We start from the raw sequence: 25,872 nt of genomic DNA on the forward strand, positions 1-25,872 counted from the left end.
TCAAATCCCCTGAAACTAGAGTTACAAGTGGTTGTAAGCCATGTGTTGTGAGTGCTGGGAACAGGGCCTAGGTCTTCTGGAGAGTGGCAAGTTGTTTTGACTGCGGACATATCTTTCTATCCCCTCTCTGCATACTTAAACATACAATCCATTGCAAACAAGTCCACTTGCCATGTTGCAGAGCAGGCCGTTAAACATGACTCCCTAATGGAGCTTTGAAATCTACACACTTCTCCATCTGCCCCATTTATCTACTAAATTTTCAGACTTCCTCAGATTTTAAAGCCATTTTTAAGAATTGTCTTGCAGAGATGTTTTTTGTGGTTTCTAATGATTGTCAATAATCTTACAAGAGGCTTTATAATTTCATGGATTATGGTTTTTGTATTGGTCCATAACTGGCTGGCTCCCTTGCTTGGTTGGGTCTTTGAGGTAAGAAGAAAAAGGGATAGACAGGACAGGAGGGGATGGAAGAGGCAGGGAGGGGAAGCAAGGGGAAGGGGAGTGAAAAGAAGCAGAAGAGAGGGAATGGTTCCAGTCATCACTGTGGCACCCCTCCAGGAATCTGAAACCTCCAGCTTCGTTCTATCTCTTCAAGTTTCCACCACTTGCTAACAGTTCAAGGGCAAAACTTATAACTCAAGCTTATAAGTTGTGGGCTTCAGGAAGACCTGCAGCCCTGACATACAAGGACATAGGCTCTGTTTTAGATCCATGCATCACTATGTACTTTGTGAATGCCTATGCTTTCTTTCCTAGTCCAAGCACTGACTCAAGCTTCCAAAGGCCCATGGGTGTCAAGTCCATTCTAGTGCTTTCTAATTTGGCAGGTCTCCAAAGCTCCCAACTTTATGCTGCCAAGGTTCACAGAATCTCTGCCATGAACAAATGGATACAAGAGCTCCATTTTCCACCCTCCAGAGCTCCAGCACAGAAACTAAGTTTCTTTGGATGCCTTTATATTCTCTCATTCAGTTCTTGGTCCTGATTTCTCACTATTTCTAGCTCCCAAAGATCACTTATTGGTTGTTGATTATGTTTAATTTGTGATTTCTAGGTTATTTTTTAAGGGGAATCATGTATGAGGTCATTTGACTAGTTTATGAGAAACTTCAATAATTTTTTAAAACATATTTTGCCTTGAGTGAAAAAAATCAGAAATTGCTTGGACCTTTATGAATTAACAAGCCATATGGCTATTGACCCCAAAGTGATATGGGCCTTTTCTATCTTGTTATCTTGTGATAGTAGGATGTAGAAAAGAGAGGTTAGAATCAGCTGTACTGTGTCTGTTGGGGGAATTCATTAATGAAGTTACTAAAGCATTGAATTTCAGAAACCCACAAATTGGTGTGCTTTGACCTTTTGTTCAAGTTAAAAAAATAAATCTGTTTCACAAAGAAACAGAAAGACTCTGACATCCTCACTGAGGGGAGGTGGGCTGAAAGGGAAAAGGAGTGGGGGAGAGAACTGTGGATTGAAGGTAAAATAAAATTAAAAATATAAATACAAAAAAGGGCATGGAAAACTACTCAGACATAGCTCTTCCACTCTCTACTTTCATCTTCAAAATCCTGGCTCCTCATTGCCCATGCTGCCCATCCTCCCTGCCTCCATGCTTACCCACATGCTTCTTCTACATATGACATTGTCAGCTGAGGCTTGGAATGTTATTACAAATAGAACACTATTTCTTTGTCATTACAAGGTCAGAAACACCTCATTGCAAAACAACTCAGGGAGACATCCCAAGTGCAACATCCCCCCCAAAAAAAATTAAAATTAAAAAACACATTCTGAAATTCTCCAAACCCATCCTGTGATATGGGTGGGAAGGTACTTCTCATACTTTCTTCACAAAGTCAGGTGCTGTCTCTTTAAAGTTGTCTCCTGAGAACTCAGAGCTTTCCTTAATCTAAAATATACCCATTGTCATTCTCTCACACGACTTTGGAACCTACTATTTGACCTACATTGCCCTGTAGTAATTCTTCTTTTTGCTTCTTCTAGACAGAGTTTCTCTGTAGCTTTGAAACCTGTCTTGGAACTAGCTCTTGTAGACTAGGCTGTTCTCGAACTCACAGAGATCCACCTGCCTCTGCTTCCTGAGTGCCGAGATTAAAGGCAAGTTTGTGCCACCACCTCCCAGCTCACTACGTAGTAATTCTTTAGAGTTTTCACTTTAATATTTCTCTTCTTATCATCCTGAAGATGGAGTTAAGTATCTGATAGTTATTACATGGTCCTAAATATTGTTGGTCTTTGAGCACAGGGACTTCTATGCTTCTTAAGGTAGCTCTAGAGGGAGGTTAGAGAACTTTGCTTCCTTTTTATCTCGCTCTGTTAGGCAGGATTGAACCTAAGGAGCAAGTTTCCTTCAGTACTGAGAGAAGACCTTCCTTAGTATTTTAATCAACCCCACAGAAATATGTAGTTTTCTACTTTAGGAACTAAATTCTGCATTGCATGGTGCCAGTCCTCCAAAGGCTTTTGGTTGGTTCTGCTCACACCTTTGGAGCTTTTACCATTTAGTTAAGCACAGTCTGGAGGGAGATGTAGTCTAGACTGCTCTCCTGGTAGCTCTGTTTTCTCCAGTGCTTTGTGTTGGAATATCTGACCAGATCGGATTGCCAGGCTTATGGTTCCTCCAAGCAAATCCATTGGGCTGAGATTATCCTCACCTTATTTTCTTGTGTTGTGGTCTGGAGACCTTTAAGTACTAAATGCAAAAAATAAAAAAAAAATATAGGAATTGAAGGTCTTATTATTTTTTTTGGTCAGTGAATGAATGAATATTTATTTTGATAAAACTCGAGGGATTTACATCAGTATAAATGATGGGTGCAAAATAGCCACCACATTACCTTCATAAAATTTCCCGTCACCTCACATGATGATACATTTCTTCAACTATTATGAATATGCTTCATATAATAAGTTATAGAATCTTATGTTTGTTTGCTTGTGAGGTCTATGTGTATACACGCATGTGTGTGTGTCTGTGTGTAAGCTTTTGTTCCTCCGACCTATTTCACCTAGTTTTTCTTAGGCGAGGTCTCTTATTGGCCTGGAATTTGCTAAGTAGACTAGGCTTGCTGTCCAACTAGCTCCAGGGAGTCTCCTCTCCCCATTTCTTCAGGTCTGTACCACCACTCCCTCCCAGGTTTGTTTGTTTGTATTTTTTTTTTGCGTGATTTCTGGGCTTCCAGTTTGTTGACTGAGCTATTTCTCTAATCCTACAAATGTTTTGAAGATATTATTTTATCCTCTTCTTTTTGATTTTTCTAGTTAAATTGACAAGTTGTAGGTTCAGTGAGAGATCCTGTCTCAAAATGCCTAGAATACTTTACATGAGTTGTAATTTTACTATTAAGAATACAGAGTTTGCCAGGCAGTGATGGCACATGCTTTTAATCCCAGCACTAAATAGGCAGAGGCAGGTGGATTTCTGAATTCAAAGCCAACCTGGTCTACAGAGCTAGTTCCAGGACATCCATGACGTCACAGAAAAATCGTGCCTCAAGAAACAAAACAAACAAACAAACAAAAACTAGAGATTCAGAATAGAGCCAAGTTTGGGGCTAGAGAAATGGCTCAGCTGTTGAGAACACTGCTCGTCCAGAGGACCAAGGTTCAACTCCCAGCACCCACATGGCAGCTCACACCTGTCTGTAACTCCAGTTAAAGGACTTCTGACATCCTCACACAGACAGACATGCAAGCAAAACACCAATGAAAATAAAATAAGAATAAATTACCAAAAAATAATAGAGTCCTTTGAATTCATGAAACTTTGAAGAAAAATTGGTTTACCATAAAATTGAAATGAATAAAACATAAATATATTTCCTAAAATAATTTTTTTATTTAAGGAACATTAATATATTTATAATTTCTACCAGTTTGCTATCCATTTCTTGCAAAAGTAATATCTATGAACCTTAGTGAAGTCACTAATGGAGTTTGAATAAAAAATATTTTCCTGTGATTAGTGTCAGAATTTGTTTGGTAGAAGGAATCTTACGATTATTCAAGCTTCAAACATGAAGTTTTATAGGGAAGAGGAAAATGGTTTGGGGAGGAGAGGATAGCCTTTTGAAGAATTGCTGAATAAAGATATTGAGTACAAGAGCCTCAGGAGAAGACTCAGTCAGGCAAGTGCTTGCCAAGTTGGCATGGTGACCTGAGTTTGATCCCCAGCACAAATGTAAAAGAAGCCAGGTTCAACAGCAGGAGCCTGTATCCCCAGGACAGGAAATTCACTGGCCAGCCAACCTAGCCAAACCACAAGTCCTAGCTTCAGTGAGAGACCACACTTCAAAAACAAGTTAGGGAACAATTGGGGTAGACTCTTAATGTCAACCTTCAGCACTCACATACAAATACACACACACACACACAAGTACACATACAAACATAGATACACGTAAAATAACTAAAGAGGAATAAGAACTGGGGGTTCTTGGGCTTTTGAGAAATCCTTAAGGCATTGGGTTTTCTGTTAGACAATAAGCCTCTTCCTCCACAATGTGCAGTTTTGTTTCCTGGTTCCAGGCAGAGAAAGGACCTCATAACTGAAAAGCAGATGATACAGCATGAGCTGATAGAGGCTGTAAATGTGCCTCTCCGAATCCAGCAATGTCGGAGGTGGAGTCACCTCCCAGCAGGCTGGATGCACTCCCAACCCATGAGTGGTGACCAGGTGAGAGAAGTCACTTCGGGTCAAGCACAGTGCACACCAGGAGGCACGCTGCTGGCTCCCTGTGAAAACATACTTCATAGAAACCATTCCCCAAAATGTTGTCACCCAAATTCCTAACACAATTAAACAGGAAAATGACTTTGAACGTTCTCTGTAAGTGTGTGATTGGCAAGGAATATACAGATAAGTCAATTAAAGCATAAAAATGAAGAGTTACCTTACCAATGTTTCTAAGTAGATTATTTTATTTAAATTCTTTATATATTCTGGGAATTGTGGCACATACCTTTAATCACAGATGAGGCATGTGGATCTTTATGACTTCGAGGCCAACCTAGTTTATATTGTCAGTTCCAGGTTGGCCAAAGCTGTTTGATGATACCCTGCTTTAAAAAAGAGTCAACGACAATAAAAGTTCCTTGCACATTACTGGAGACAGATTTAGGCTCTCATATACTATTCTGATCACACACTACTTAAGTAAATATTCACCAAGTAATCCTGCCTAAATGGTTTTGCTGCCACATTCCTTTATTGTCTTTATTTTATGAACTCTTAAATTTAACACCAGCTGTAACTTTTGGAATGGGTGCCATCTATAGTGGGGGTTAAAGCATTCAACTTGTGATCAGAGGATACAGGACTCCAACTTTCTAAACTCTATATGGGTTCATGTTTACAGAGAATGCTTTGTTCCTAAGGTATGGGCATCAAACCTTTTCTGCTTTTTGGATTAACATGTCATATTTTATTTTTACAAAAATGGAGCATAAAACAAGAAAATGAGGTATTGAAAGAGGGGGAAGATGCAGAGAAGGGAAAGGATAACAATGGAGGAAGAAAACAAAGATATAAATTTTCATTCATATGCTATTTAAAATTATAACATACATTTCTTCAATAGACGGTCAGCTAAATAAAGCTCTCACAATATTCAATCTCGGGAAGTAACACGTCCAGACTAACCTCTATGTAAAAAAAAAAGTCATTCTTTTCTTTACACTGCAATTCTCTTTGATTTCAAATATGAACTCTAGGCAGAGGTCCTTGAGAGTCTAGCTGGTTTGGGTTTGCTCTGCTTTTGAACATGACATGAAGTGTGGTTAAAATATCCAGCTGTTGTAGATGTGGTTAAGATGTAACAGAATATATTTGAATGTGTGAATTTAAAAGTATTCCCATTGCCTTTCATCATGACTTGCACTTCTTTCCAGAAGACAATTAATTAAATATGTATTTAAAGGCTTTGCTTCCTTAGTAGATTGATCAAAAAGAAAGGTGATTAAGTCAATCTGTTCAATCAATTTGACTACCTCTCATATTCAGTGATGGTGAACAGAGCAATCCATCTCGGGTCCTGTACTCTGGCCACTTAACCCGCTGGAGGAAGGAACAGGGACCTTATGAGTAACAGGCTAATAATATTTTGAGCCTATCTCCTGGTCCTCAGCCTGGAACTTTTATGCCCATCCCAGCTTAGGCTACACTTCTCTTAACTTCAGTTGTACTGACGACTCTCTCTACCTGAGACCACTAAAACCTCACCCCACTATTAACCTGACTAATGCTGACTCTCAACACACACACACACACACACACACACACACACACACACACACTACTGTGTTTAACTTCCAAGCTCTCCCTCATGGTGATATTGACCACCTCTTTAATCTCGTAGGATTTCTACGTCTTGTTAGATATCTGTTCTTATATTTAAATACATTTGGTGTTTAAACTACCTTTAAGTCCGTAACAGAATTGTTGATGCTAAGGCAGGCAGGAAATAATGTATCTTATTCTCAGTTGACGTTGTAGCTAAGCATCATGGTGAGTGTGATATGAATGGAATTGACGGAAAGGAATGTATACAGGACTGTGAAGTAGCTCTCTTAGCGGGGTTGGAGGCATGTCCACATAACTCTGGTCTGGTTCATCTATGCTGTGTCTCAAATTCTCTTAAATTCGGGCACACATTTTCTGCACTACTCTCTATCCCTCTGGACCTGTTGACACTTTAACTCACAGTGGTTCACTGGGGTGGGGGGCACTAGAGAGGAACTGAGCCAGTTAGCTCACATCATGTGTACTCAGCCTAGCTCCCTGCTCTGTGAAAAGCAAACAAGATACTTTCGTAGTATAACCTATAGCATTATGTTCCACTAGTTTCAGGAGGCTATGCTATATCTATGTGTCTAGAGATAAATCTTTCTCTGGCCAAGGGTGGCCTTAAGATGCTCTTTAGCTCCACTAAGCTTCCTGGGGGCAGGTCCCAACTTCTCTTTAGAAAAATATCCCAGGAGCAAACATTGATAAACTCATCTGTTATTTCATAGCACACAACTCTTATAATGGTTTGAGTATAGTGTTGAAACCACATTTGTTGGGAACACAGCGAGAAAGTCTTTGTACTCACAGGTCTCCAGGGAGACTGGGAATGCTATGAACACAGAATTGTCTTTTTGATGGGAAAGATGTACCTGTTCTTCCATCTAGAAAGCTGGGAACTGGAGGTGATTAATAACTTCATTATCTGTTTTTCTGTTGGGCCAAGCTATATTAAGCTCATACAACAAGGACTGGAAGTACCTAGTAATCTAAATGATCCTTACAGACAGGGGGTCCTGCAAGCTTCCACAACCAGGACCGGAGATACTTAATAGTCTAAATGACCCTTACATTATCTGTAGAGCCAGAGGCTCTGCCCCAAGCATCCACAATCCCTACCTGAGGTGGCTTATAGCCCAAATGACATCTATACTATCTGTATGGCCAAGACCAGACCAGACCCTTCTTTAGGTCCTTAAGCTAATACAGGTAGCCTTTCTCTAGACCCATCTTGTTGGAAGAGATGACATATTCCCTGAGTCAAGTTTCAATGTAAGTACACTTCCTTGTGCACCAGGGATTGTACTACAGCCAAGACACTGTTTTCCAAGTTGTACTATGTTTAAATTTGTTGGTAATAAACCACCTGGCACCAGGATCCCCAGTGTCTTGGTCCCAGTTGACGAAGGCTATGTGAACCGAGTTTTCATTCTCTCCCCTTCACGGTTTATTTCACTGCCATGACCACCTGCAGGATCCCCCACATGTTGAGTGTTTAGTATGAAGAATCTGAACACTTGGGCTTTATTGTCTCTGGTGTGGGCAATCATTACAAGGTGATTGTATTATTTAGCATTATGAGAACTAGCCACGGGAACCTGATTGCATGGGCTCAGTAAAACTTAGGGTAATTTCTGAAAATGTTTTATATCTGTTCCATGAGCATGATTAACGGAACAGTCTGACTAGGAAAGGCTCAGTGAACATTGGCTGTGGTCACCGACACTATCATCACTGCTGACATCACTTTCTGTGTGTGAAGACACAAGCTGAAGCTTTCATGTTCACAACTTTCTCCTCTCTAGTGAACGGGAACTCCTAAGGGGTAGTGACAGTAGCTTAAAGTAGACTAACTTCGCTGGGCAGTGGTGGCACACACCTTTAATCTCAGCACTCAGGAGGCAGACGCATGTAGATCTCTGTGAGTTCGAGGTCAGCCTGGTCTACGAGAGCTAGTTCCGGGACAGTCTCTAAAGCTAGAGAGAAACCCTGTCTCAGAAAAGAAAAGAAAAGAAAAGAAAAGAAAAGAAAAGAAAAAGAAAAATGTAGACTTTAACTTCTCTGACTTACTTTGCTTGTAGATATTTCTGAATTCATTTGTGAGACACTGTCTTCTTCTCTCCTTACCCCAATCCCTGAATTGTTTCAGTGATGGATGGGCAGACAGAGACGAAGTCATTGAAGGCTATGAGGTGGAAGCCAACGGAGGAATCACGATAAAGCTGCAGTCTCCAGAGGTCAGGTCGTTTGATGACTACTTCCTGAAGCTGAGGCTAGATACCAACACAAGGAATCCTTGGTTCCCTGAGTTCTGGCAACACCGCTTCCAGTGTCGTCTACCTGGACATCTCCTGGAAAACCCCAACTTTAAAAAAATCTGCACAGGTAACTGTTGGCAAAGTAACAGCTCAATGTGGGTCATCTTTTCTACTTCTATTACAGGTTCCGAATGTGAATAAACTGTATCAGAGCTTGGGTTTCAACGGGAGTCGGGAATGAAAGCTTAGGTCATAAAATAGCTTAAATAAAGTAGACATATGTAGTCGCCCTCCCACCATGGATTTATGTTCCTGACGTTAGGAAGACTAGTCTCTGGTGCAGCTATGAGGCAAAGAGGAAGTATAAATAGATGACCAGCAATCAGAGCAGTTAGACATCCAATATTTGAACTAGAGGGAAAGGTGTCTTTGTACACTCAGGTGATGGTAGCCACAGATACACATAAGCATCATTGATATAGTTCTTTTCTCTGTGACTGCTTTAATACACAGGTCAGGGGAAGTCATGTTAGGCCATACAGTTAACATATTTGTGCATACAGGTGCCAAGAAAGTGCAGTCTCACCTGTCTGCCAGAGGATGGCTTCGAGCTGGACAGTAGCTGCTGGAACATGGCTTGTTCAAGCCAGTAGGAAGGGTAGCATATCTTTCCAAGGTGGACCACACAGAATGATGTTTTTTTTTCCTAAGGAATTACTTAACTTACACTTATAACACTGGAACTATTATTTTAGTTATCATTATTGAGTGGGGACATGGCTACCTCTTGTCATTTTCCAGTAAGATCCATGATGCAAAAGTAAATAAATTGTCTTTGGTCTATCATAATGCCATTCCAAGCCATTTGATCACACTAAGATGGTATAGCATGAAGATTTGCCCACAGTGATGGATTGGTCTCTATTAATGATCTCATTTTTTTAATTGCATGACAAAGATGTAGGTTTCCTGGATTTAGGTACTTAGAACATCCTAGAAACTTATTATTCATTTCACTTGAATGTATAGACCCTGTGTATAGAAGCAATTGGAAAGAAAAGAATATAATCTATAACTCCCGACCTTTAAGCATGTATTCTCTTAGGACATATCAAAGTGAAACAGATAAATAAACCAAGACAATGAATTTTTGCAAGATAGGGTAAGAACAATGTTTGTTGTATAGAATATTCTATTTTCAATAATACTTAGATTTTCCATAAGAAAAGTTTATAATGTCAATACATCTAAATAGAGTATGATATGTCTAGCTTAATGTTATTTAACAGAGTTCTGTGAGAGAATTGCTTGGTATAGATCTGTTTCCCATCTAGGTTTTTAGGACATCTGCAATATGGCTAACAGGGAGATTAAGAAATACAGATTGTCTCCGAGGCAGGAGGAAGGGGTGGGTAGGTACTACACAGCAAACCTGTTTGCCACGCACACATTTTGACTTTTCCTCTCTCTAAAACAGACTCATAGAGGGTAAGAATTCCAAAAGTCCAATCAGTCTTCTCAATACATCTCTTTATTTACAGAACCAAGATGTTTAGAATGAGCAGTGGCAGGATTTCTCTATTTTTCTGTAATAACCAGAAATAGTGAAATTGGAGTTGTGCCTCTTGATCACCTAGCACAATGCCTTGACCATTTTCCTTGGCTTTTATTGCAATGTTACTTCTCATTGTTCTGTTTTCTATAAAACGCTTTCTTACATTAAACTGTAATATCCACGAAGACGGGTCTTGCATCTCTGAATGCTTACATAATTCTTAAATAAATAATCATTTGACTTGCATTTTCTTATAGTACAGAAATGCTTTTCTTGAGAACCATTATTTTTATATGAAATATATTTCTTTCATGCAGTAAATATTTAATAAGCACCTACTACTATTGCAAAAGGCTATAACTCAATTTAAGGAAATAGGCTGAAAAGAAGAGAAGGAAGAGGAACAAAAGTATAGAAGGAAGAGGAGGAAAGCAACAGCAGCAGGGATTGGGGGCATGCTCATTGTTACCTGGTGGTAAGAGCCATGGAGAGGGTAAGAGCCAATGGAATTGAAGGATTGCAATTTAGAAAGGATGAGTGGAGAAAACCTTGCAGGGAAGATAACTACAGACATAAGGCGTTGAGTGCCAGCATCCTAACATTATCAGGAGCTTCCCTGGAAGAAGGAAGAACACACATACACTGGCCTGGTAGAAGGACAATGAGGTCAGTGCTGTTGGAGTCAGGGAGTGGACAAGCAGGGAGGAAATGTTGAAGAACATGCCTAATGAAGCCCCCTGAGAGTGTAGCTGAGGGTATGGGCACTGGGCTACGACAGCTGTGGAAATATGGAGAGTGAGATTCACTTCCGAGTTGATCCTGAGTGAGATCCTGAATGGGCTAAAGGGATTGGCTGACAGATTGTCAAGCATGACTCTGCTTTGAGGAGGTAGAAGTCACTGACCAAGACCTGCAAAGCTGACCAAAAACTGGCAGCTTGGGATCATCCAATAAAAGTGAATTGACTTGTAGCTGGCCTCTTCAGTCAGGAAATTAACTCAACAGTCACCCAAAACACTAACTTGTGAATACATTAAAACAACCAGGAAGATAATCAAATTTGCATTTATGGAGTCTGTAAACTAGAACACACTGTAGAAAAGGGCTGGTCAATAGAGCTTTCTGCAGTAATAGAAATCTGACTTTCTGCTGTCCACTAAGGTGGCCTCCAGTCACACGTGGCTACCGACACATAACTGTGGCTTGTGAGACTGAGAAGTCAAAAATGTGTTTCATTTATCTTTATCTAATTTAAATTGAAGCACAGTTAAGATACATGTAACAGCTACATTTGACAGTGCTGATTAATGGTGTCAATATGGAACCTAACATGATGACTCAGGCCTCTAGTTCCAACATTCAAATAGTTGAGGCAGGAGGATTGAGAGTTGAAGGCATCCTAGGCGAGGCCTTGTCTTAAAAATATGACAAATCACCATACGGGCTGGGGTACACCTTTAATTCTAGCCCTTGGGAAGCAGAGGCATGTGAATCTCTGTGAGATCAAGGCCAACCTGGTCTACAAGGTGAGTTCCAGGATAGCCAGAGAAGCCCTGTCTAGAAAAACAACAACAAAAAAAAAACACCCCAACAAAAAGAGGTTAGACAGTTCACTCAGCAGCTAAGACATTTCCTCTGCAGTCATGAAAACCAGAGTTCAGATCCCAGCACCCAAAAGACAAAATATTCATAATCTCAACTCTGAGTGTTGGAGGGTGAGATCACTGAAGTTTTCTGGCTTCCAGCTTAACTAAAAGCAAGCCCCAGGTTCAAGACCTTGCCTGGGTAGAAATAGGTAGAAAATTATGGAATATGACAACTGGTAAAACTCTTATGGCCTCCACACAAATGAACAAAAAGAGAAGGTGAGCACACCAGTACATGCATGTGCATGCACGCACACACACACACACACACACACACACACACACACACACACACATATAAATATAAAACTAAGTGGGTCAGTAATTAAGAGGGCATATTGCTCTTGTAAAGGGCTCCCTTGTATCTCCAGCTCATGCATGTGCATGTATATGCACACACACACACACACACATACACACACAAAACACACACATACACACAATTTTAAAACAGCACAATTGAATCTTAACAAATAAATTAATTTTTGAAACAGGACAAATTATCAATAATAACAAAAATATTAACAGGAAATAAGCAGCTGGTAAATATTGTTCATATTGCATGAAATTATTATCAGAGTTTGATGTCTATGTGAAAATAACATGAAAACTTACAGTGTCTGGACACAACACAAGGTTGGAGAATTTTATGATTCCAGCTAAGCTTTGATACCAATTTCCACAAAGCAGCAGATACCACAGGTCGCACACAGTACTGCACAGTTAACACTTGACTGTCAATGGGTCCCATCTTCAGCATCACCTCTGTGCACACTGGAATTCCTAAGTTGTGTAGCTTTACTGCTTTAGGTAAAGTCCTCTTTATCACAGGAACTACACAAATAGTTGCTTTTGTTCTGTAAGACCCGGGTGTAATGCTGTATCATTCCTCTGAAGAGGAAAGAAATACACTGAACTTTCCCTAGGCTGGGAGCTCTGTTCCTTAATTGAATTAAACTATTGCTCTGTCAGGGTTGTAGACGGCAAGGTTCTAGAAAATATTCATCATTTATCTACTGTTACAATACACCTTCAAAACAAGCCACCATTAAGGGTTGGTGGCTTAAATAACAATGATTTGTTTAGTTCGTAAGTCTAGGGTCAGCTGGGAGATTTTGCTGCTCTTGGCTGCTCATAGCTCATCTCCCAAGGTTGGAGACTGGCTAATCTCAGAGATCTTCCACTGAGGACTTGCCTCCTTATGATTTATAATATGTCTTTTCTGGAAGTGAGCTCAGATGGCTTCAAAGCTCAGAAACTGGATTCTAAGAAGCAGAATGGTATTAGGTTAAGGCTCGGAAGGCTTGGACTTAAGACTAATAAATTGAAGCTTAACTGAGATTCAAGTAGTAGAGAAAAATTGGGCGTGGTGGGCCCCTCCTAAAATTCTCATCTGCGTTCTAATCCAGGCTATTTCAAAGAACAGATGCAGAGAAGGGCGCAAAGATATAACATTTTCTTCAACCCTGACTGACAGTCAGTTTCTTGGTTGATTTTCACGATTGTGAATTGCCACTGGGACCAAACTTCCAAAGGGAAAAAGAGAAGTTACACCCTAGAATACAATGAAGGAAAACAAATTAGGACCTATCTCAGCTTATATGTGGTAGGAACTGAATTGGGCTAGTCTCTGATCTCACTTGCATGACAAGTAAATTCAAGTACAAAGTCTCCATAACTGGAAAAATAATGATAAAGCAAACTTATCATAAAAAACTACAGTATAAACTCTATTGGCAGTCTCCAAGGTACTGTGGTACAACTCTGTTTGCCAGGAGTCTTGGAATTCTATCTTACTAGATGCCCTACAGGAAATGGGGACATGTTTATAGCCTTTTATCAACCCCCGTTTGAAATATAGGCAATAACTCCCTTCATGTGGTCTCTCGAAGATCCAGTTTCTAAAGGTTCAGTTCCAATTAAATACCAACCTGTATTTTGAGGACACATCCACACTGGAGCATAGGACTAGTCATCAATACCCTACAAGTCATGAACCGATGAGCATTACCACCAGACAGTTTTATTATACCATGGACAACAGACAATACAGTACAGTAAACTATAGGGCATTGTTCCCATTTGCTTCCAGTTGGAAGAAATGAGAAATAAAGGAGAAAAATAAAACCAAAGTTGTGACTATAAATGGAGTAGATTTGAAAAGAGGCTGAGGACATAGTGAGCTCAGTAAACTTATGCATTTAACTAATGCACTGCTTTGCTACAAAAATATATACGTGTTTCTAGGAGAGCCCAAGCTACCATGCTTTTAAGCTAGTAATTACATGTTTAGGGATCTTTTATAAGGGAACAATCTAAAAATAGTAATAGCAATAGCCAAGAAAAACCCTCTGCCTCATATTCATTGTTTTTTAATAAGGAAAATTGGAAGCATCCTAAATGTCCAACAATAAGATAAGAATGGCTAAGTAATTATGGTGCTTTTATGGGAAAGAATATTGCAGAGCGATTAAATGGGGACTGTAAAGACAAGCTGCAATATCAAAAGCATAGGAAGTGTAATCCTCCTGAATGTGAGATACTGCATCACATACATGCTGTGATCATCACAAGGCAATAAAAATGGAAAAACACTGAGGGTCTCATGCAGGGCTGGTAGGAGTTGACTTTTGGAACATTTTATTTTCAAAACGCCTGTGAACAACTTATATCTTCAGAGTGAACTTCTGGAAAAATTAATTCCACTTCTGGAAACAAAACTCAAGAAAATTTTTGAAAATGGAAAAGAGTGAGTTAGAAAGATTTTCTTGTTACTTCACTAAAGCACTTTGGTTAATGTGTTGATGGTCTAGAAACTCAATGTATAGGAAGGATGTGAAATGACTAAACTATATTATCTACATACAAATGTTATATAGCCATTGAAATTTTAATGGCAAAAAGAAATCCATAAATTTAAGATAAAAACAATATTCATGTTTTAAAGACCATATGTAATATGTCAATTATGACTTAAAATTCTATGAAAAATAAAAATATTCCATAGCCTTACTGTATAGTTCCTCCTGCCCTGAGATTCACTATGTAGTTATGTAAAACAGACTGGCTTCAAACTCACAGAGATCCATCTGCCTCTACTTTCTGAGTGCGGAGATTAACGGTATGTGCTTCCACACCTTTCATTGCATTGCTTTTAAAATCAGAAAAAAATATGAGAGCTTGTAGTGGTATATTATTTGTATTTTGATAAATAAATCTTGCCTGAACCAGAGGCAAAGCTAAAGCCACTAGAGGTCAGGCAATGGTGACACACACCTTTAATCCCAGGATAGAAGACAGAGTCAGACGGATCGCTGTGAGTTCAAGGACACCCTGGGCTACACAAGATCAATGCAGAAACAAATCCAAGTGGTGGTGGCTCACATCTTTAATCCCAGTCTTAAGAAGTCATTGGCCTTTAATTCCAGCTCTAGAGGGAATATAAAATGGGAGGAGAGAGAGGTTTAGTCAGCTTAGTTCGTGGTAGGTCACGCAGCCCTGTTAGAGGTAAGACTTCTATAATGACTTGGCAGCTTTGCTTCTTGTTTTCGGGTTGAACCTCCATTTCTCTCTCTAGGTTTTTATTATTCGTGCTACAAGAGCATCTAGAGTAATGAATAGTAAATGTCTTTTAACACTGAGTACAGGTGATTAAGGATTGATTGTATGGCTCCTCTAATCTCACATTTTTGGATGTAGTAATGTTAAACTTACAACTTCAAGAACTGTATTTCTGTGAGATGACCAAAATCACTCTTTCTCTGCTCAGACATGACACCAGTACTAGAAGTAGGCACAGTCAACCCCTCATACCCGTGGCTTCGAGACTTGCACACTCAATCAAATGTGGAGAGAAACTACTTCAGGAATGTCGCATCAGTACTACGGACAGGCTTCCTTCTTGCCATTATCCTTAACCTTGCGACTCTGTCATGGAAAATGTACACTGTCTGCAACGTTAGAACTAGTCTGGAGATTTGACATTAATATGCAAGAGGATAGGTTGATTTTATATTCCAGTTTTACTCCAGCTTCTGCAAAAGACCTGATTCTTCTTAGGTTTTGGTGTCTGTAAAAGAGGATTTTCCTGAAACCAATCTCTTGTGATGAGCAAGAGACAACAGTAATTCCAAGTTATATTATTTCCTTGCAAAAAGAAAAAAACCTCAAATTATTTCATTAAACTTGCTAAGCATCGGTGTGAGGTAGGTACTTTTATCATGTTGCAGTTGTTGAACCCGAGACTCAGAGGTTAAGGTAGGGTATCCATCAGCTAACAGAAACGTAAATGAGTTAGTGAGGTATCTACAGGTACTTTCTAACCCAAATCCCCATGAGCAGGCATCCCAGGGACCTGTCCAATGATTCTTGTTAGGAGAGATAAAGTGCTATTCCAATGCAAACATGATACAAATCCCTTCAGTAGTTAAGTCGCTTGCTACAAGAGAATGATTGATTTGTATAATGCCACTCTTTCCACTGTCCTCCCAATGATTAAAATTTTAGGAGTTAGGCTATGTCAGTTTGTGCTTTTCCAACACATCTCCAAATCCCTTGATGTAGTCAGCTAATTAAACAGCGATGTGGACTTTGCATAAAGCACTTTTTAATTAGTCTCAGTGATTTCCAAATCACTCAGCCTTGGCTCAGTACCCTCAGTCTTCAAATCAGCAATCTAATGCATGTAAACTCTATTTACATAGCAAAATCTGAAATGAAGCTTAATAAAGGTTTCTATGGGAACTAACAGCAATATCACACACAAAAATAAAATCCAGAAGTATAAAATGAATGACAGAAATGTAGCTATCAATAATATGGAAAGGCTAATAGGTTAATTTCTCTTTTTCATGCTAATGATAATTTTCATAAGTATGCCTGCATTTTTATCACAGGACTATGGAGCTCATTTGATATGCATGACTCTCAAAATGCATAAGAACAATACAGAAAGTGAAAGTTTATATTGTTTGTTCATAATAGTATTTCATAGACATATGGAAATTAAATCTAAAATATAATTTAAATCTACATGAAAGAATCATGGAGATACTACACACAGAAATGCCAATGTTAAATTTCTAGGGTTTTTACAGCAGAAAAAAATCAATACATTTTGTGAATTCATTCTAAATGAAAAGTTAAAGGCTTTTGCCTTCCTTTGAACTCAGAGCACAGGAAAATGTTTTCTGAACTTTACTCAGAATGAAGTGTGTCGTTGGCAACTACTCTTTACTTCCCTGATGCCCAGACCCAAATAATCACACAGAAACTATATTAATTACAACACTGTTTGACCTATTAGCTCAGGCTTCTTGATAACTAACTTTCATATCTGAAATTAACCCATTTCTACTCATCTATGTATCATCACAAGGCTGTGGCCTACTGGTAAGGTTCTGGTGGTGTCTGTCTCCTTCGACAGCTACATGGCCTCTCCTTGACTTTAACTACTCTTTCTATATCTCTGTTTAGATTTCCCCATCTGACTTTATTTTGGGAAGCCATTGGCCAAAACAGCTTCATCCATTAACCAATAAAAGTGACACATATACAGAAGAACATCCCACATCACCTCCCCTTTCCTGTCTAAATAAAAAGGAAGGTTTTAAATTTAACATAGTAAAATTACATATAAGAACACAGGTATCAAGTAAGGATTACAGTTATAATATTTTTTATGAGTCTAAAGTTTTATATCTAATTTATATTTTATCATAACTAAGGAAAACATTAACTAATGCTATCTGTCTTCAACTCCAGCAAAACCCCAGAAGGCTATAATACTACCTAAGTTAACAGGAAGTACATTGTAAGCAACTTCCAAAACTCTAGAATTGACAGAGACATCTTGCTGTGTGGACAGTTACCCAAAGTTTTTCTGTAATGTTGGGGCATCCACCTTCAGTCTACAGGACCAAAGTATCTAGCAGACTTTTCAGTGAAGCAAGAAATGTGAAAATCTGTTCTGCCCTGTATTGGCAAAGTTCATCAGTTGCTTTCTTCTGTGCCCTGCAGAATGTCTGGCAGTTTTTTTTTCTGTGAAGCAAGAACCCTGAAGGACCATCTCATCTTTTGTGAAGTTTAGTAGTCACTTTTCTGTGGTTCCTGCATGTCCAGTTCATACAGCATACCATCAAGAAGTCCAGGCAAGAGCAGTTTCTTGCCCAAATGGCTAGCAAACTCTATAAGGAGTTTCAATGCCCATAATCCTCTTGAAGTAGACTGGTGCTCTCAGAAGCAGACTGTTGAGAAAAGTAGAAGTTCTTAAAACACTTTAAATGCCATATTCTATAGGTCTTAGAAGTGTTGAAGAATATCTATCTATATATCTAAAAAAATCCTTACTGACATAACCCATCAGCTCAGGCTTTCCACACATGCACCATGGCATGCTTGCATACATAGACAGAATGATAACAGGTAAAAAGGATTTAAAATATTAACAATGACTGGAATGGTTGGATCGGATATTGGGTATATATTTATTTCTTTTTGTGCACTCCTTGGGCCTCCTCTTCATGATGGGGATAGATGATTGAGCAGAGCAAACCTAAAAGGATTTTAAGTGTGAAGACAGGTGGCTGCAAGTACTCAAGAACCAGTGACACTTCTGAATTGCACTTTGCATAGTACTGTTCCTCCATTAGTTTTGCTACATGGAGCTTGCTATTAAGGGTGAGGGGACTATTTCATGTCCTCATTATAAGCAAACTCTTTAATCCTGAGAGCAATTTAACATGATACTTTTTGGACTACTGTGAAATCAAGATTTATCCTAAATGAGTTCCATAGGAATAGATTCCCCAGTAGCTGCTTTTTGAAGGCAGATCTGATACCACAGGTTATTTTTCTGCACTGAGCCTTGGGGTGTGACCATGAGTAATCAGTCTGCCAGTAAGGCTTATGTTGTAGCCTACCTCTCTATATCACAGTATTAGAGCATCATTCTACACATCCATAAGCTGGTCTTCAAACTCATCCCACTACAGTGTGAGTATGAAATGTCTCCCACAGACTCATGAGTTTGAAATACATGTCAGCAGATGGTCTGATTTGGGATGCCATGGAACCTTTTGGAGATGGAGTCTGGGTGGAAGATTGAGTCATGGGGGCAGAAATTAGGTGTCATAACCTCATCCCAGCTCTTTAGTTTCATCTTTGCTAAAGCTGTTTAACACTTTTAAAATAACTCAAAATCCCTTCTAGCACTATCCAAGTTGAATGCTTTGTTGTTGTTTTGCTTCTGGCTGCAGCCTCCAAGTTAGTTCATGAGATCGTCACCAATCTGAATGCTGAGCCAGCCTTTTCTGTTGACTGTGTTCATTTATCGAGAGACCTGTTCTGCTTACAAGTATAGGCATTCCCAACTTTAAGTCATGGCTGAACACCATGTTTCTCTACGTCAGTGGTCTCTTATTCGTGGTTGAGCTACCTTTCACAGAGATTGCCTGTGACCATTGTGAAACAGAGATATTTACATTACAATTCATAACAGTAGGAAAATTAGGGTTATGAAGAAGTAACAAAAATAATTTTATAGGTGGGGGTCACTAAACATGAGAAACTATACAAAAGGGTCACAGCATCAGGAAGGTTGAGACCACTGCTCCATATCCACATTGGATAATTATTTTTTAATATTAATGTAAAGAATCTAGTATAAACACAGAGATATAAACCGTACAGACCTATTATATTAAATGTCTATGGGTCACCTACCTGAAAGAAAACTGCCAGGGGACCCACATTAAGTGACGGAATACCTGGAGGGGAATCTGGTGCTGTGCCTTTTCTGGAGGGCACCTGCTTTCCTGGGCTCATGGCTCTGTTTCACATTCAAAGAGAGGAACAGGGCATTTGTCTGAATTTCTTCCTCAACCACACCTTTCTCTGACCATGGGCTTTCCACTGTTAAGAATTCATATGGTAAAATGGAACTCATCCAGATAATTCAGGACAGTCACCCCATCTCAAGAGTAGATTAATTGTGTTATTTTAAAGTCCTTCTTACTGGGTAAAATAATTTTCAGCACATTCAGTGGTGAGGATGCGACATCTTTGAGGGACCTTTGTTTTTATCCTAGATGTCTAGACAGAATGTCTAGACAGAGCAAGGATTAGACTCTCTATAAACCATCTGTTTGTTGTATTTCTAGGGCTTCAACACATGGTATTGTACACCTTAAGCAAACACTGCATATGCACTTGACTTAGAGTTCCTTTCTGTTGTCTACATTTTTTTAGTTTCTCTGGATCTGTAGCCCTGCCTTTGTTGCCAGAAGATGAGAGCAGATATGGTGTAGAAGAGTTAGGGGTAGGACTTGAAGTCGTTATCATTGTATGTCTCTGAAAGTCAAACCATATCAGCAATTGAAGACATGTGCCCCTGCATTTATTCTCAGGAAGGTTCCTTATATCCTATCATCCACTTCAGCCTCATGTGATGGGCTATTAGAGGCTGTTCCTCTGGTGTGGATATCTTACTTTTCTTTCTGGTCCCAGGCAAATAGGGAACCAAGAATTTTAAATCCTATGTTGCTCCTGTCATTCATTTTAGCTTAGACTAAAATGTTTAGTTTAGTTAGATTTTAGGTTTCTAATATTCTTAGTAAAACTGACAAGTTATATGGTTTCTTTTTACCTAGTCTGTTAGTCATGATATATGCCAATAATAATGCCTAAAATTCCTTGTAGATGTGATCCTTTCTGTAGACTTAATTTTAGGTGCATTAAGCCTAATTTCTAATGAATGTCACAGATTCATATCATTTTTAGCCAATTCTTACATATTAAATATTTATGAGTGACAAATTAATTATTCCCTGGATTATAACAAAAAAATAACTTTTCTTAGTCCTAGGAATAAACTTGAATGCATATTGCCTTTTTTGTTTTGTTTTGTCTTTTTTTGTGCACAGTACCAAAACTTCTTGATGTGATCTTTCCCAAAGAGAAATGAGAATCAATTTCATCTTCATCTCTACATGTTTAACCCTCCAAATTCTTTGCCTAAACATGCCAGCTCATTTTACAGCATGTCTGGTGTCAACTTGGAGCACATGACAATGTCATATAACATTTTATCACTAGACATTAGAGTCCTTTCAGACCTGCTCACAGATTGCCAGCTACTTGTTCTTACATGTCTTATATTTGAGGTTTCATGATTAGTTGCATTGTTACAGTATCCCTCAGATCTTTAGTACCAAATACTGAATTAGTTCAGTAGGTTCATACAGTATATACAACAATACTAAACTGAAGATGAATACTAAAAAAAAAATCCCATACTAGCACATTGAGTATAATAAATTATTTATTTAGGGGTAGACTCACAAATCACAATCCTCTGCTTGAATGGGGAATAGCACCTGAATCCCACAGCGTGAAAAGAGAGCAAGCTCATGCTTTACATCTGCATATATAATAAAAGAGGCCATGCCCAAGTGGGCAAGTAATCTATTATCCTATCCAATTTCCCACTTTTTTTTTCAAAGAGATCCCTGAGCCTACATAATTTCTCCCCCAACCCCCAACCCTATACCAATTATAATCAACCCTAAATGATGTCCCTAACCCTGAGGACAAACTTTGTTGGGAGAGGGGATGTCGTCTTCTAGAATTACTTCCAGCTGTCATGGGGGCGATGTTCTTTCTCTGGGATTCTGTGAAAGTAAAATGATGGTTAAGTTTTAAGATTGTTGTCTGGTATAATTGCAAATAGTCTCTGAGTATTTGGTAAGGATTTTCTGAGGTTCCTATTAGGAATTTTGGCCAGAACGCCGTAAAAAAAAAAAAAGTGCACCATTTCAGCAAACCAAGTTGGAACAATCTTGAGCAGCTGGTACCCAAAACAGGTATTATAGTAGTACTATCAGCATCATGACGTCATATCAACCAGGTAGAGTCATTGTTGTGGGGCCCCATCTTCTTCCTGGAAACATCAAAGATTACTGCAGGAAAATTCATTGTTCATAGTGGAACACTTAAACATTATTTAGACAGATATATATTCAATGAAAGGTATGATGGAGATAAAAATAGGTATGAAGAAAAGTAATTTTTTTTCTAAATTCTTTCTTCTTTTTGTCCCATACAAAATGGCTCCTGACATGAGAGAGAAACTCTGAATTTTTATTTGAACAACAGGCTTTGATTTAGAGAAAAACAGAGCCATTGTCTAACTCCAAAGCCAGCTTTAATTTTTAAGTGAGTCGTGACTATTATTCTAGTTTATGTTTAGAGATTCTTACCCTCAGATGAAATGTCCTCGTAAGTGATAATTCTCCTTGCTTAGTGATCCTACTGGATAATTATCTTTTCCTCTTTAATCATCTAGATGCCCAGGGTCTCTTGACTTTCTGAAGATGAGTATTTTCCTGTAAAGACAAGAACAGAACCCTGACCAAACATTTATGAGACTTTTTTTTACCACCTGCTTGGTTGTCTCCTCTGTGGATGAGCTGTCATTTCTTTTTCTCAAGAGATTTCTCTTTTTAAAACTGAATCTTTATTAATTTTGATAGTATTCTTTTCCTGTTGAAACAAGAATCAAACCCATTCCCCAACATAGCACATCTCCTGGCTCCCATTGTGAGGTCAACACATCCTTGAAATATACCGAACATTAATTCAGAAGACTTTTCTATTATCCAATGTTTTTTTTTCTGCTGTTGTCCCTTTCTCATTACCATTTGGGCTTTTTAGACCAGCCCACTCGGTAGGTGTGGAGTTCAGATCCATGTTGGGCTCCAGATGAAGACATATGCTAAAACGAAATCCCACACTAGCTCAGAATTGAGTTTAATAAAGGGTTATTTACTTAGGGGTAGACTCACAGATCACAATCCTCTACTGGAACAGGGAACAGCACCCAAATCCCTCCGCTGGAAGAGAGAGCAAGCGCATGCTTTACATCAGCATTTATAGTATAAGATGCCATGCCCAAGTGGGCGGGTAACTTAAAGGCTCCTGGCTGTAAGATTTCCTACAGTAATAAATGACTCTTAATGTCTTAGAATAAAAAGTAATATGGTTTACATGCTGTGTATATTATATGTTGGCCACAAAATATCTTCTGTGCCCTTTTGTGTTCTGGGTGTCAAGCACAGAAAGCTTCTATCTGAAATCTTGATAGTTGTGGTGAGGAGAAAAGAGCTTGGCTAATTATGCTAAAAACTGGGTCACTTCCACTGAAACTTTACTGACCAATGTGAGGCCCAGCATCAAGCAAGTAGAGAGAGTCTCCCTTGGGGGAGGAGAAACTACTGCTAATGAGAAATACTGCAATTTATCCCACTACTGCTGGGATTAGTATCATAGTTCTTTATTTCAAATTAGTGAGCTTTATGTGTATGTAATACATGGTTATATGATTTTTTTTTTTAGAATTTTGAATTTAACTAAAGACTTACCCAGCAGAATTACTGTATGGAAATGTGTTTAGAGATTGCTTGTAAGAGAGTAAGTCGAACTTCCTTTTCCTTGATTGATCCTTTTTGCATTAGTTATTTAGGGCAGCAGATGAGAGATTCAGAATTCCCAGAAGAATTTGTCAACAATATACCTTTTACTTTCCATTCATGGTAAAACTAAGCAATCATCAGAAAACAAAGTCTGGAGCACTCAAATTTTCATTGACATTTTCTTTGCTTAAAGGCTTAAAGGAAATCTAGAGTGAAGACTTGCATCTTCTCAGAAAAACAGGTAGAAAGGGGCTCCTGACATAGCAAACCTGTCTGAATGGAGATGTTCCACCTACAATGACTGATAAAACAAAATGTAATAAGGCATCGTTTTTTCTTCCATGGGGTATGAGAGACCCATGCTCCTCTCTGCAGAAGAGCTATGTGGAGGAAGATGTACACTCACATTCTGATGATGTGGTATACAAATCGCTTACTATCCCTGTCCATCATTCTCTCTTCATAGAGTTTATTCTCATTATCAGTGAAATAACCTCAACATCACCTCAAGAAAGTGTTTTGCTTCTGACAAGGCAGGAAATCTGTTGCAAACTTCACTCAATTATTTTCCATCACAATAATACCATAACTTGAAAAGCCTACTGCTGGGGCCTTCTTTATATATCTTTGAGTCTCATGGGGTTGGGGGAACAAAAACAGGGGCAATCTGACATGTCCATCCATAGGTAAATGCCATGTCATTGGCCTTAGCAGGAGTTCTCCCAGCTCCACCTCTCCCTTCTCTATTGAACTACTTATTACTCTCTGTCAAATAGTGACATCTTTGAACTTTCCCTAAGGAAAACCTGAATATCCTTCAGCCAGTGACATACATCTCTCTTAGACCCCAATTTGCTTAAACGTGCAGTGTTTAAACCTGTGGATCATGACCCCTTAATGGATTAAATGAGCCTTTTAAGGGGTGTCCTAAGACCATTGGAAAGCATAGAAATTTGTTATAATTCATAACAGTAGCAAAATTGCAGTTATGATGTAGTAACAAAAGTAATTTTATGGCTGGCAGTCACCACAACATAAGGGACTATATTAAAGGGTTTCAGCATTAGGGAGGTTCAGAACCACTGGCTTAAAGGTTATGAATGTATGCTATAGTTTTTACATTATTTTTCCCAGGATATAAATAAGATAAATTACCAGGGATTATGCATGTATTTGTGTATGTGTGTGTGTACATGCATGTGTGTATGTGTGTTACAAAGAACTAAAAGTATTAATAAAAAGTAGCATTGAATATAGTTTGGAGTCTCTGGTCTATAAGTGCCTACCTAACTTTCTCAGAATTCCTTTCATGGGTGACATCCCTGGCCTCAAGAGCACTCTGAACTCCACTATGGAGTTCAGGACTCTGCAGAATGAGCTCACACATTTTGTGAGGTTTTCAGGATCTTGAGTGGTCAGGATCCCGTGACGTTCCTCCTTTTTGGTGGAAGCGTAGTACTGTGAAATGAGTCTGGTGCAGTGGAGAGAGTAGACAAAGACAGGAGTAAAGAAACAGGGCTCCCCAAATGACCAGCGTGTAAAGCTTAAACTTATCTCTTTTTGATTTCTCACAAATAATTTCTCAAATTTCTCTGGAGTTCTTTTTTTTACTTTTTATTTTATTTTATTATTTTTATTTTTTTTAATTTATTTATTTATTAAGGATTTCTGCCTCCTCCCCGCAACCGCCTCCCATTTCCCTCCCCCTCCCCCGATCAAGTCCCCCTCCCTCATCTGCTCGAACAGCAATCAGGGTTCCCTGACCTGTGGGAAGCCCAAGGACCGCCCACCTCTATCCAGGTCTCCTAAGGTGAGCATCCAAACTGCCTATAGGCTCCCCCAAAGCCAGTACGTGCAGGAGGATCAAAAACCCATTGCCATTGTTCTTGAGTTCTCACTAGTCCTCATTGTCCTCTATGTTCAGCTAGTCCGGATTTATCCCATGCTTTTTCAGACCCAGGCCAGCTGGCCTTGGTGAGTTCCCGATAGAACATCCCCATTGTCTCAGTGTGTGGGTGCGCATAGGCATCCTCATGAATATTAACCTTCATCAGGCGATGAAAGGAGACAGAGACAGAGGAGCACGGGACAGAAATCTCAAGGTCCAAATCAGGAGCAGAAGGAGACGGAGCACGACCAAGGAACTCAGGACCGCGAGGGGCGCACCCACACACTGAGACAATGGGGATGTTTTTATTTTATTTTTTAAAACAATCTTTTTTATTTTAATAGCAATCCTAGGTCCTTCTCCCTCTCCTCCCGCTTCTCCCACCTTCTCTTCACCCCACCGCCATCTATTCCTCAGAGAGCTCCCATTAACTTGGGTCAGCTGTGTCTGTGATTTTCCCCATCACGGTCTTAACCCCATCATTGCTCATACTATCACTCTTCCGTCTCTGACTGGACTCAAAGAACTCTGCCCAGTGCTTAGGTGTGGATCTCTGCATCTGCTTTCATCAGTTACTGGACCAAGGTTCTATGATGACAGTCACTTGCAGGAAAAAGGTAGTTAAGGTACCCTGTCCACCATTGCTCAGATTCCTAGCTGGGGTCATCTTTGTGGATTCCTGGGAATGTCTCTAGAGCCAGGTTTCTCACTAACCCTATAATGGTTCCCTCTATCAAGATATCTCCC

The 25,872-nt window shown here is 39.2% G+C and overlaps 1 protein-coding gene across 3 annotated transcripts in view; it reads left to right on the forward strand.

The window, feature by feature from the left end:
• Grm1 (glutamate metabotropic receptor 1) overlaps positions 1 to 25,872 on the forward strand; it is a 386,914-nt gene that overhangs the window by 276,998 nt on the left and 84,044 nt on the right. For all 3 annotated transcript variants that reach the window (XM_075949016.1, XM_075949025.1, XM_075949032.1), the window contains exon 4: positions 8,460 to 8,695. In XM_075949016.1, coding sequence (XP_075805131.1) covers positions 8,460 to 8,695 — 236 coding nt within the window. The remainder of the gene's footprint in view (positions 1 to 8,459; positions 8,696 to 25,872) is intronic.

This window comes from Microtus pennsylvanicus, chromosome 1 (genome assembly GCF_037038515.1).
Source record: "Microtus pennsylvanicus isolate mMicPen1 chromosome 1, mMicPen1.hap1, whole genome shotgun sequence".
Taxonomy (NCBI): Eukaryota; Metazoa; Chordata; class Mammalia; order Rodentia; family Cricetidae; genus Microtus; species Microtus pennsylvanicus.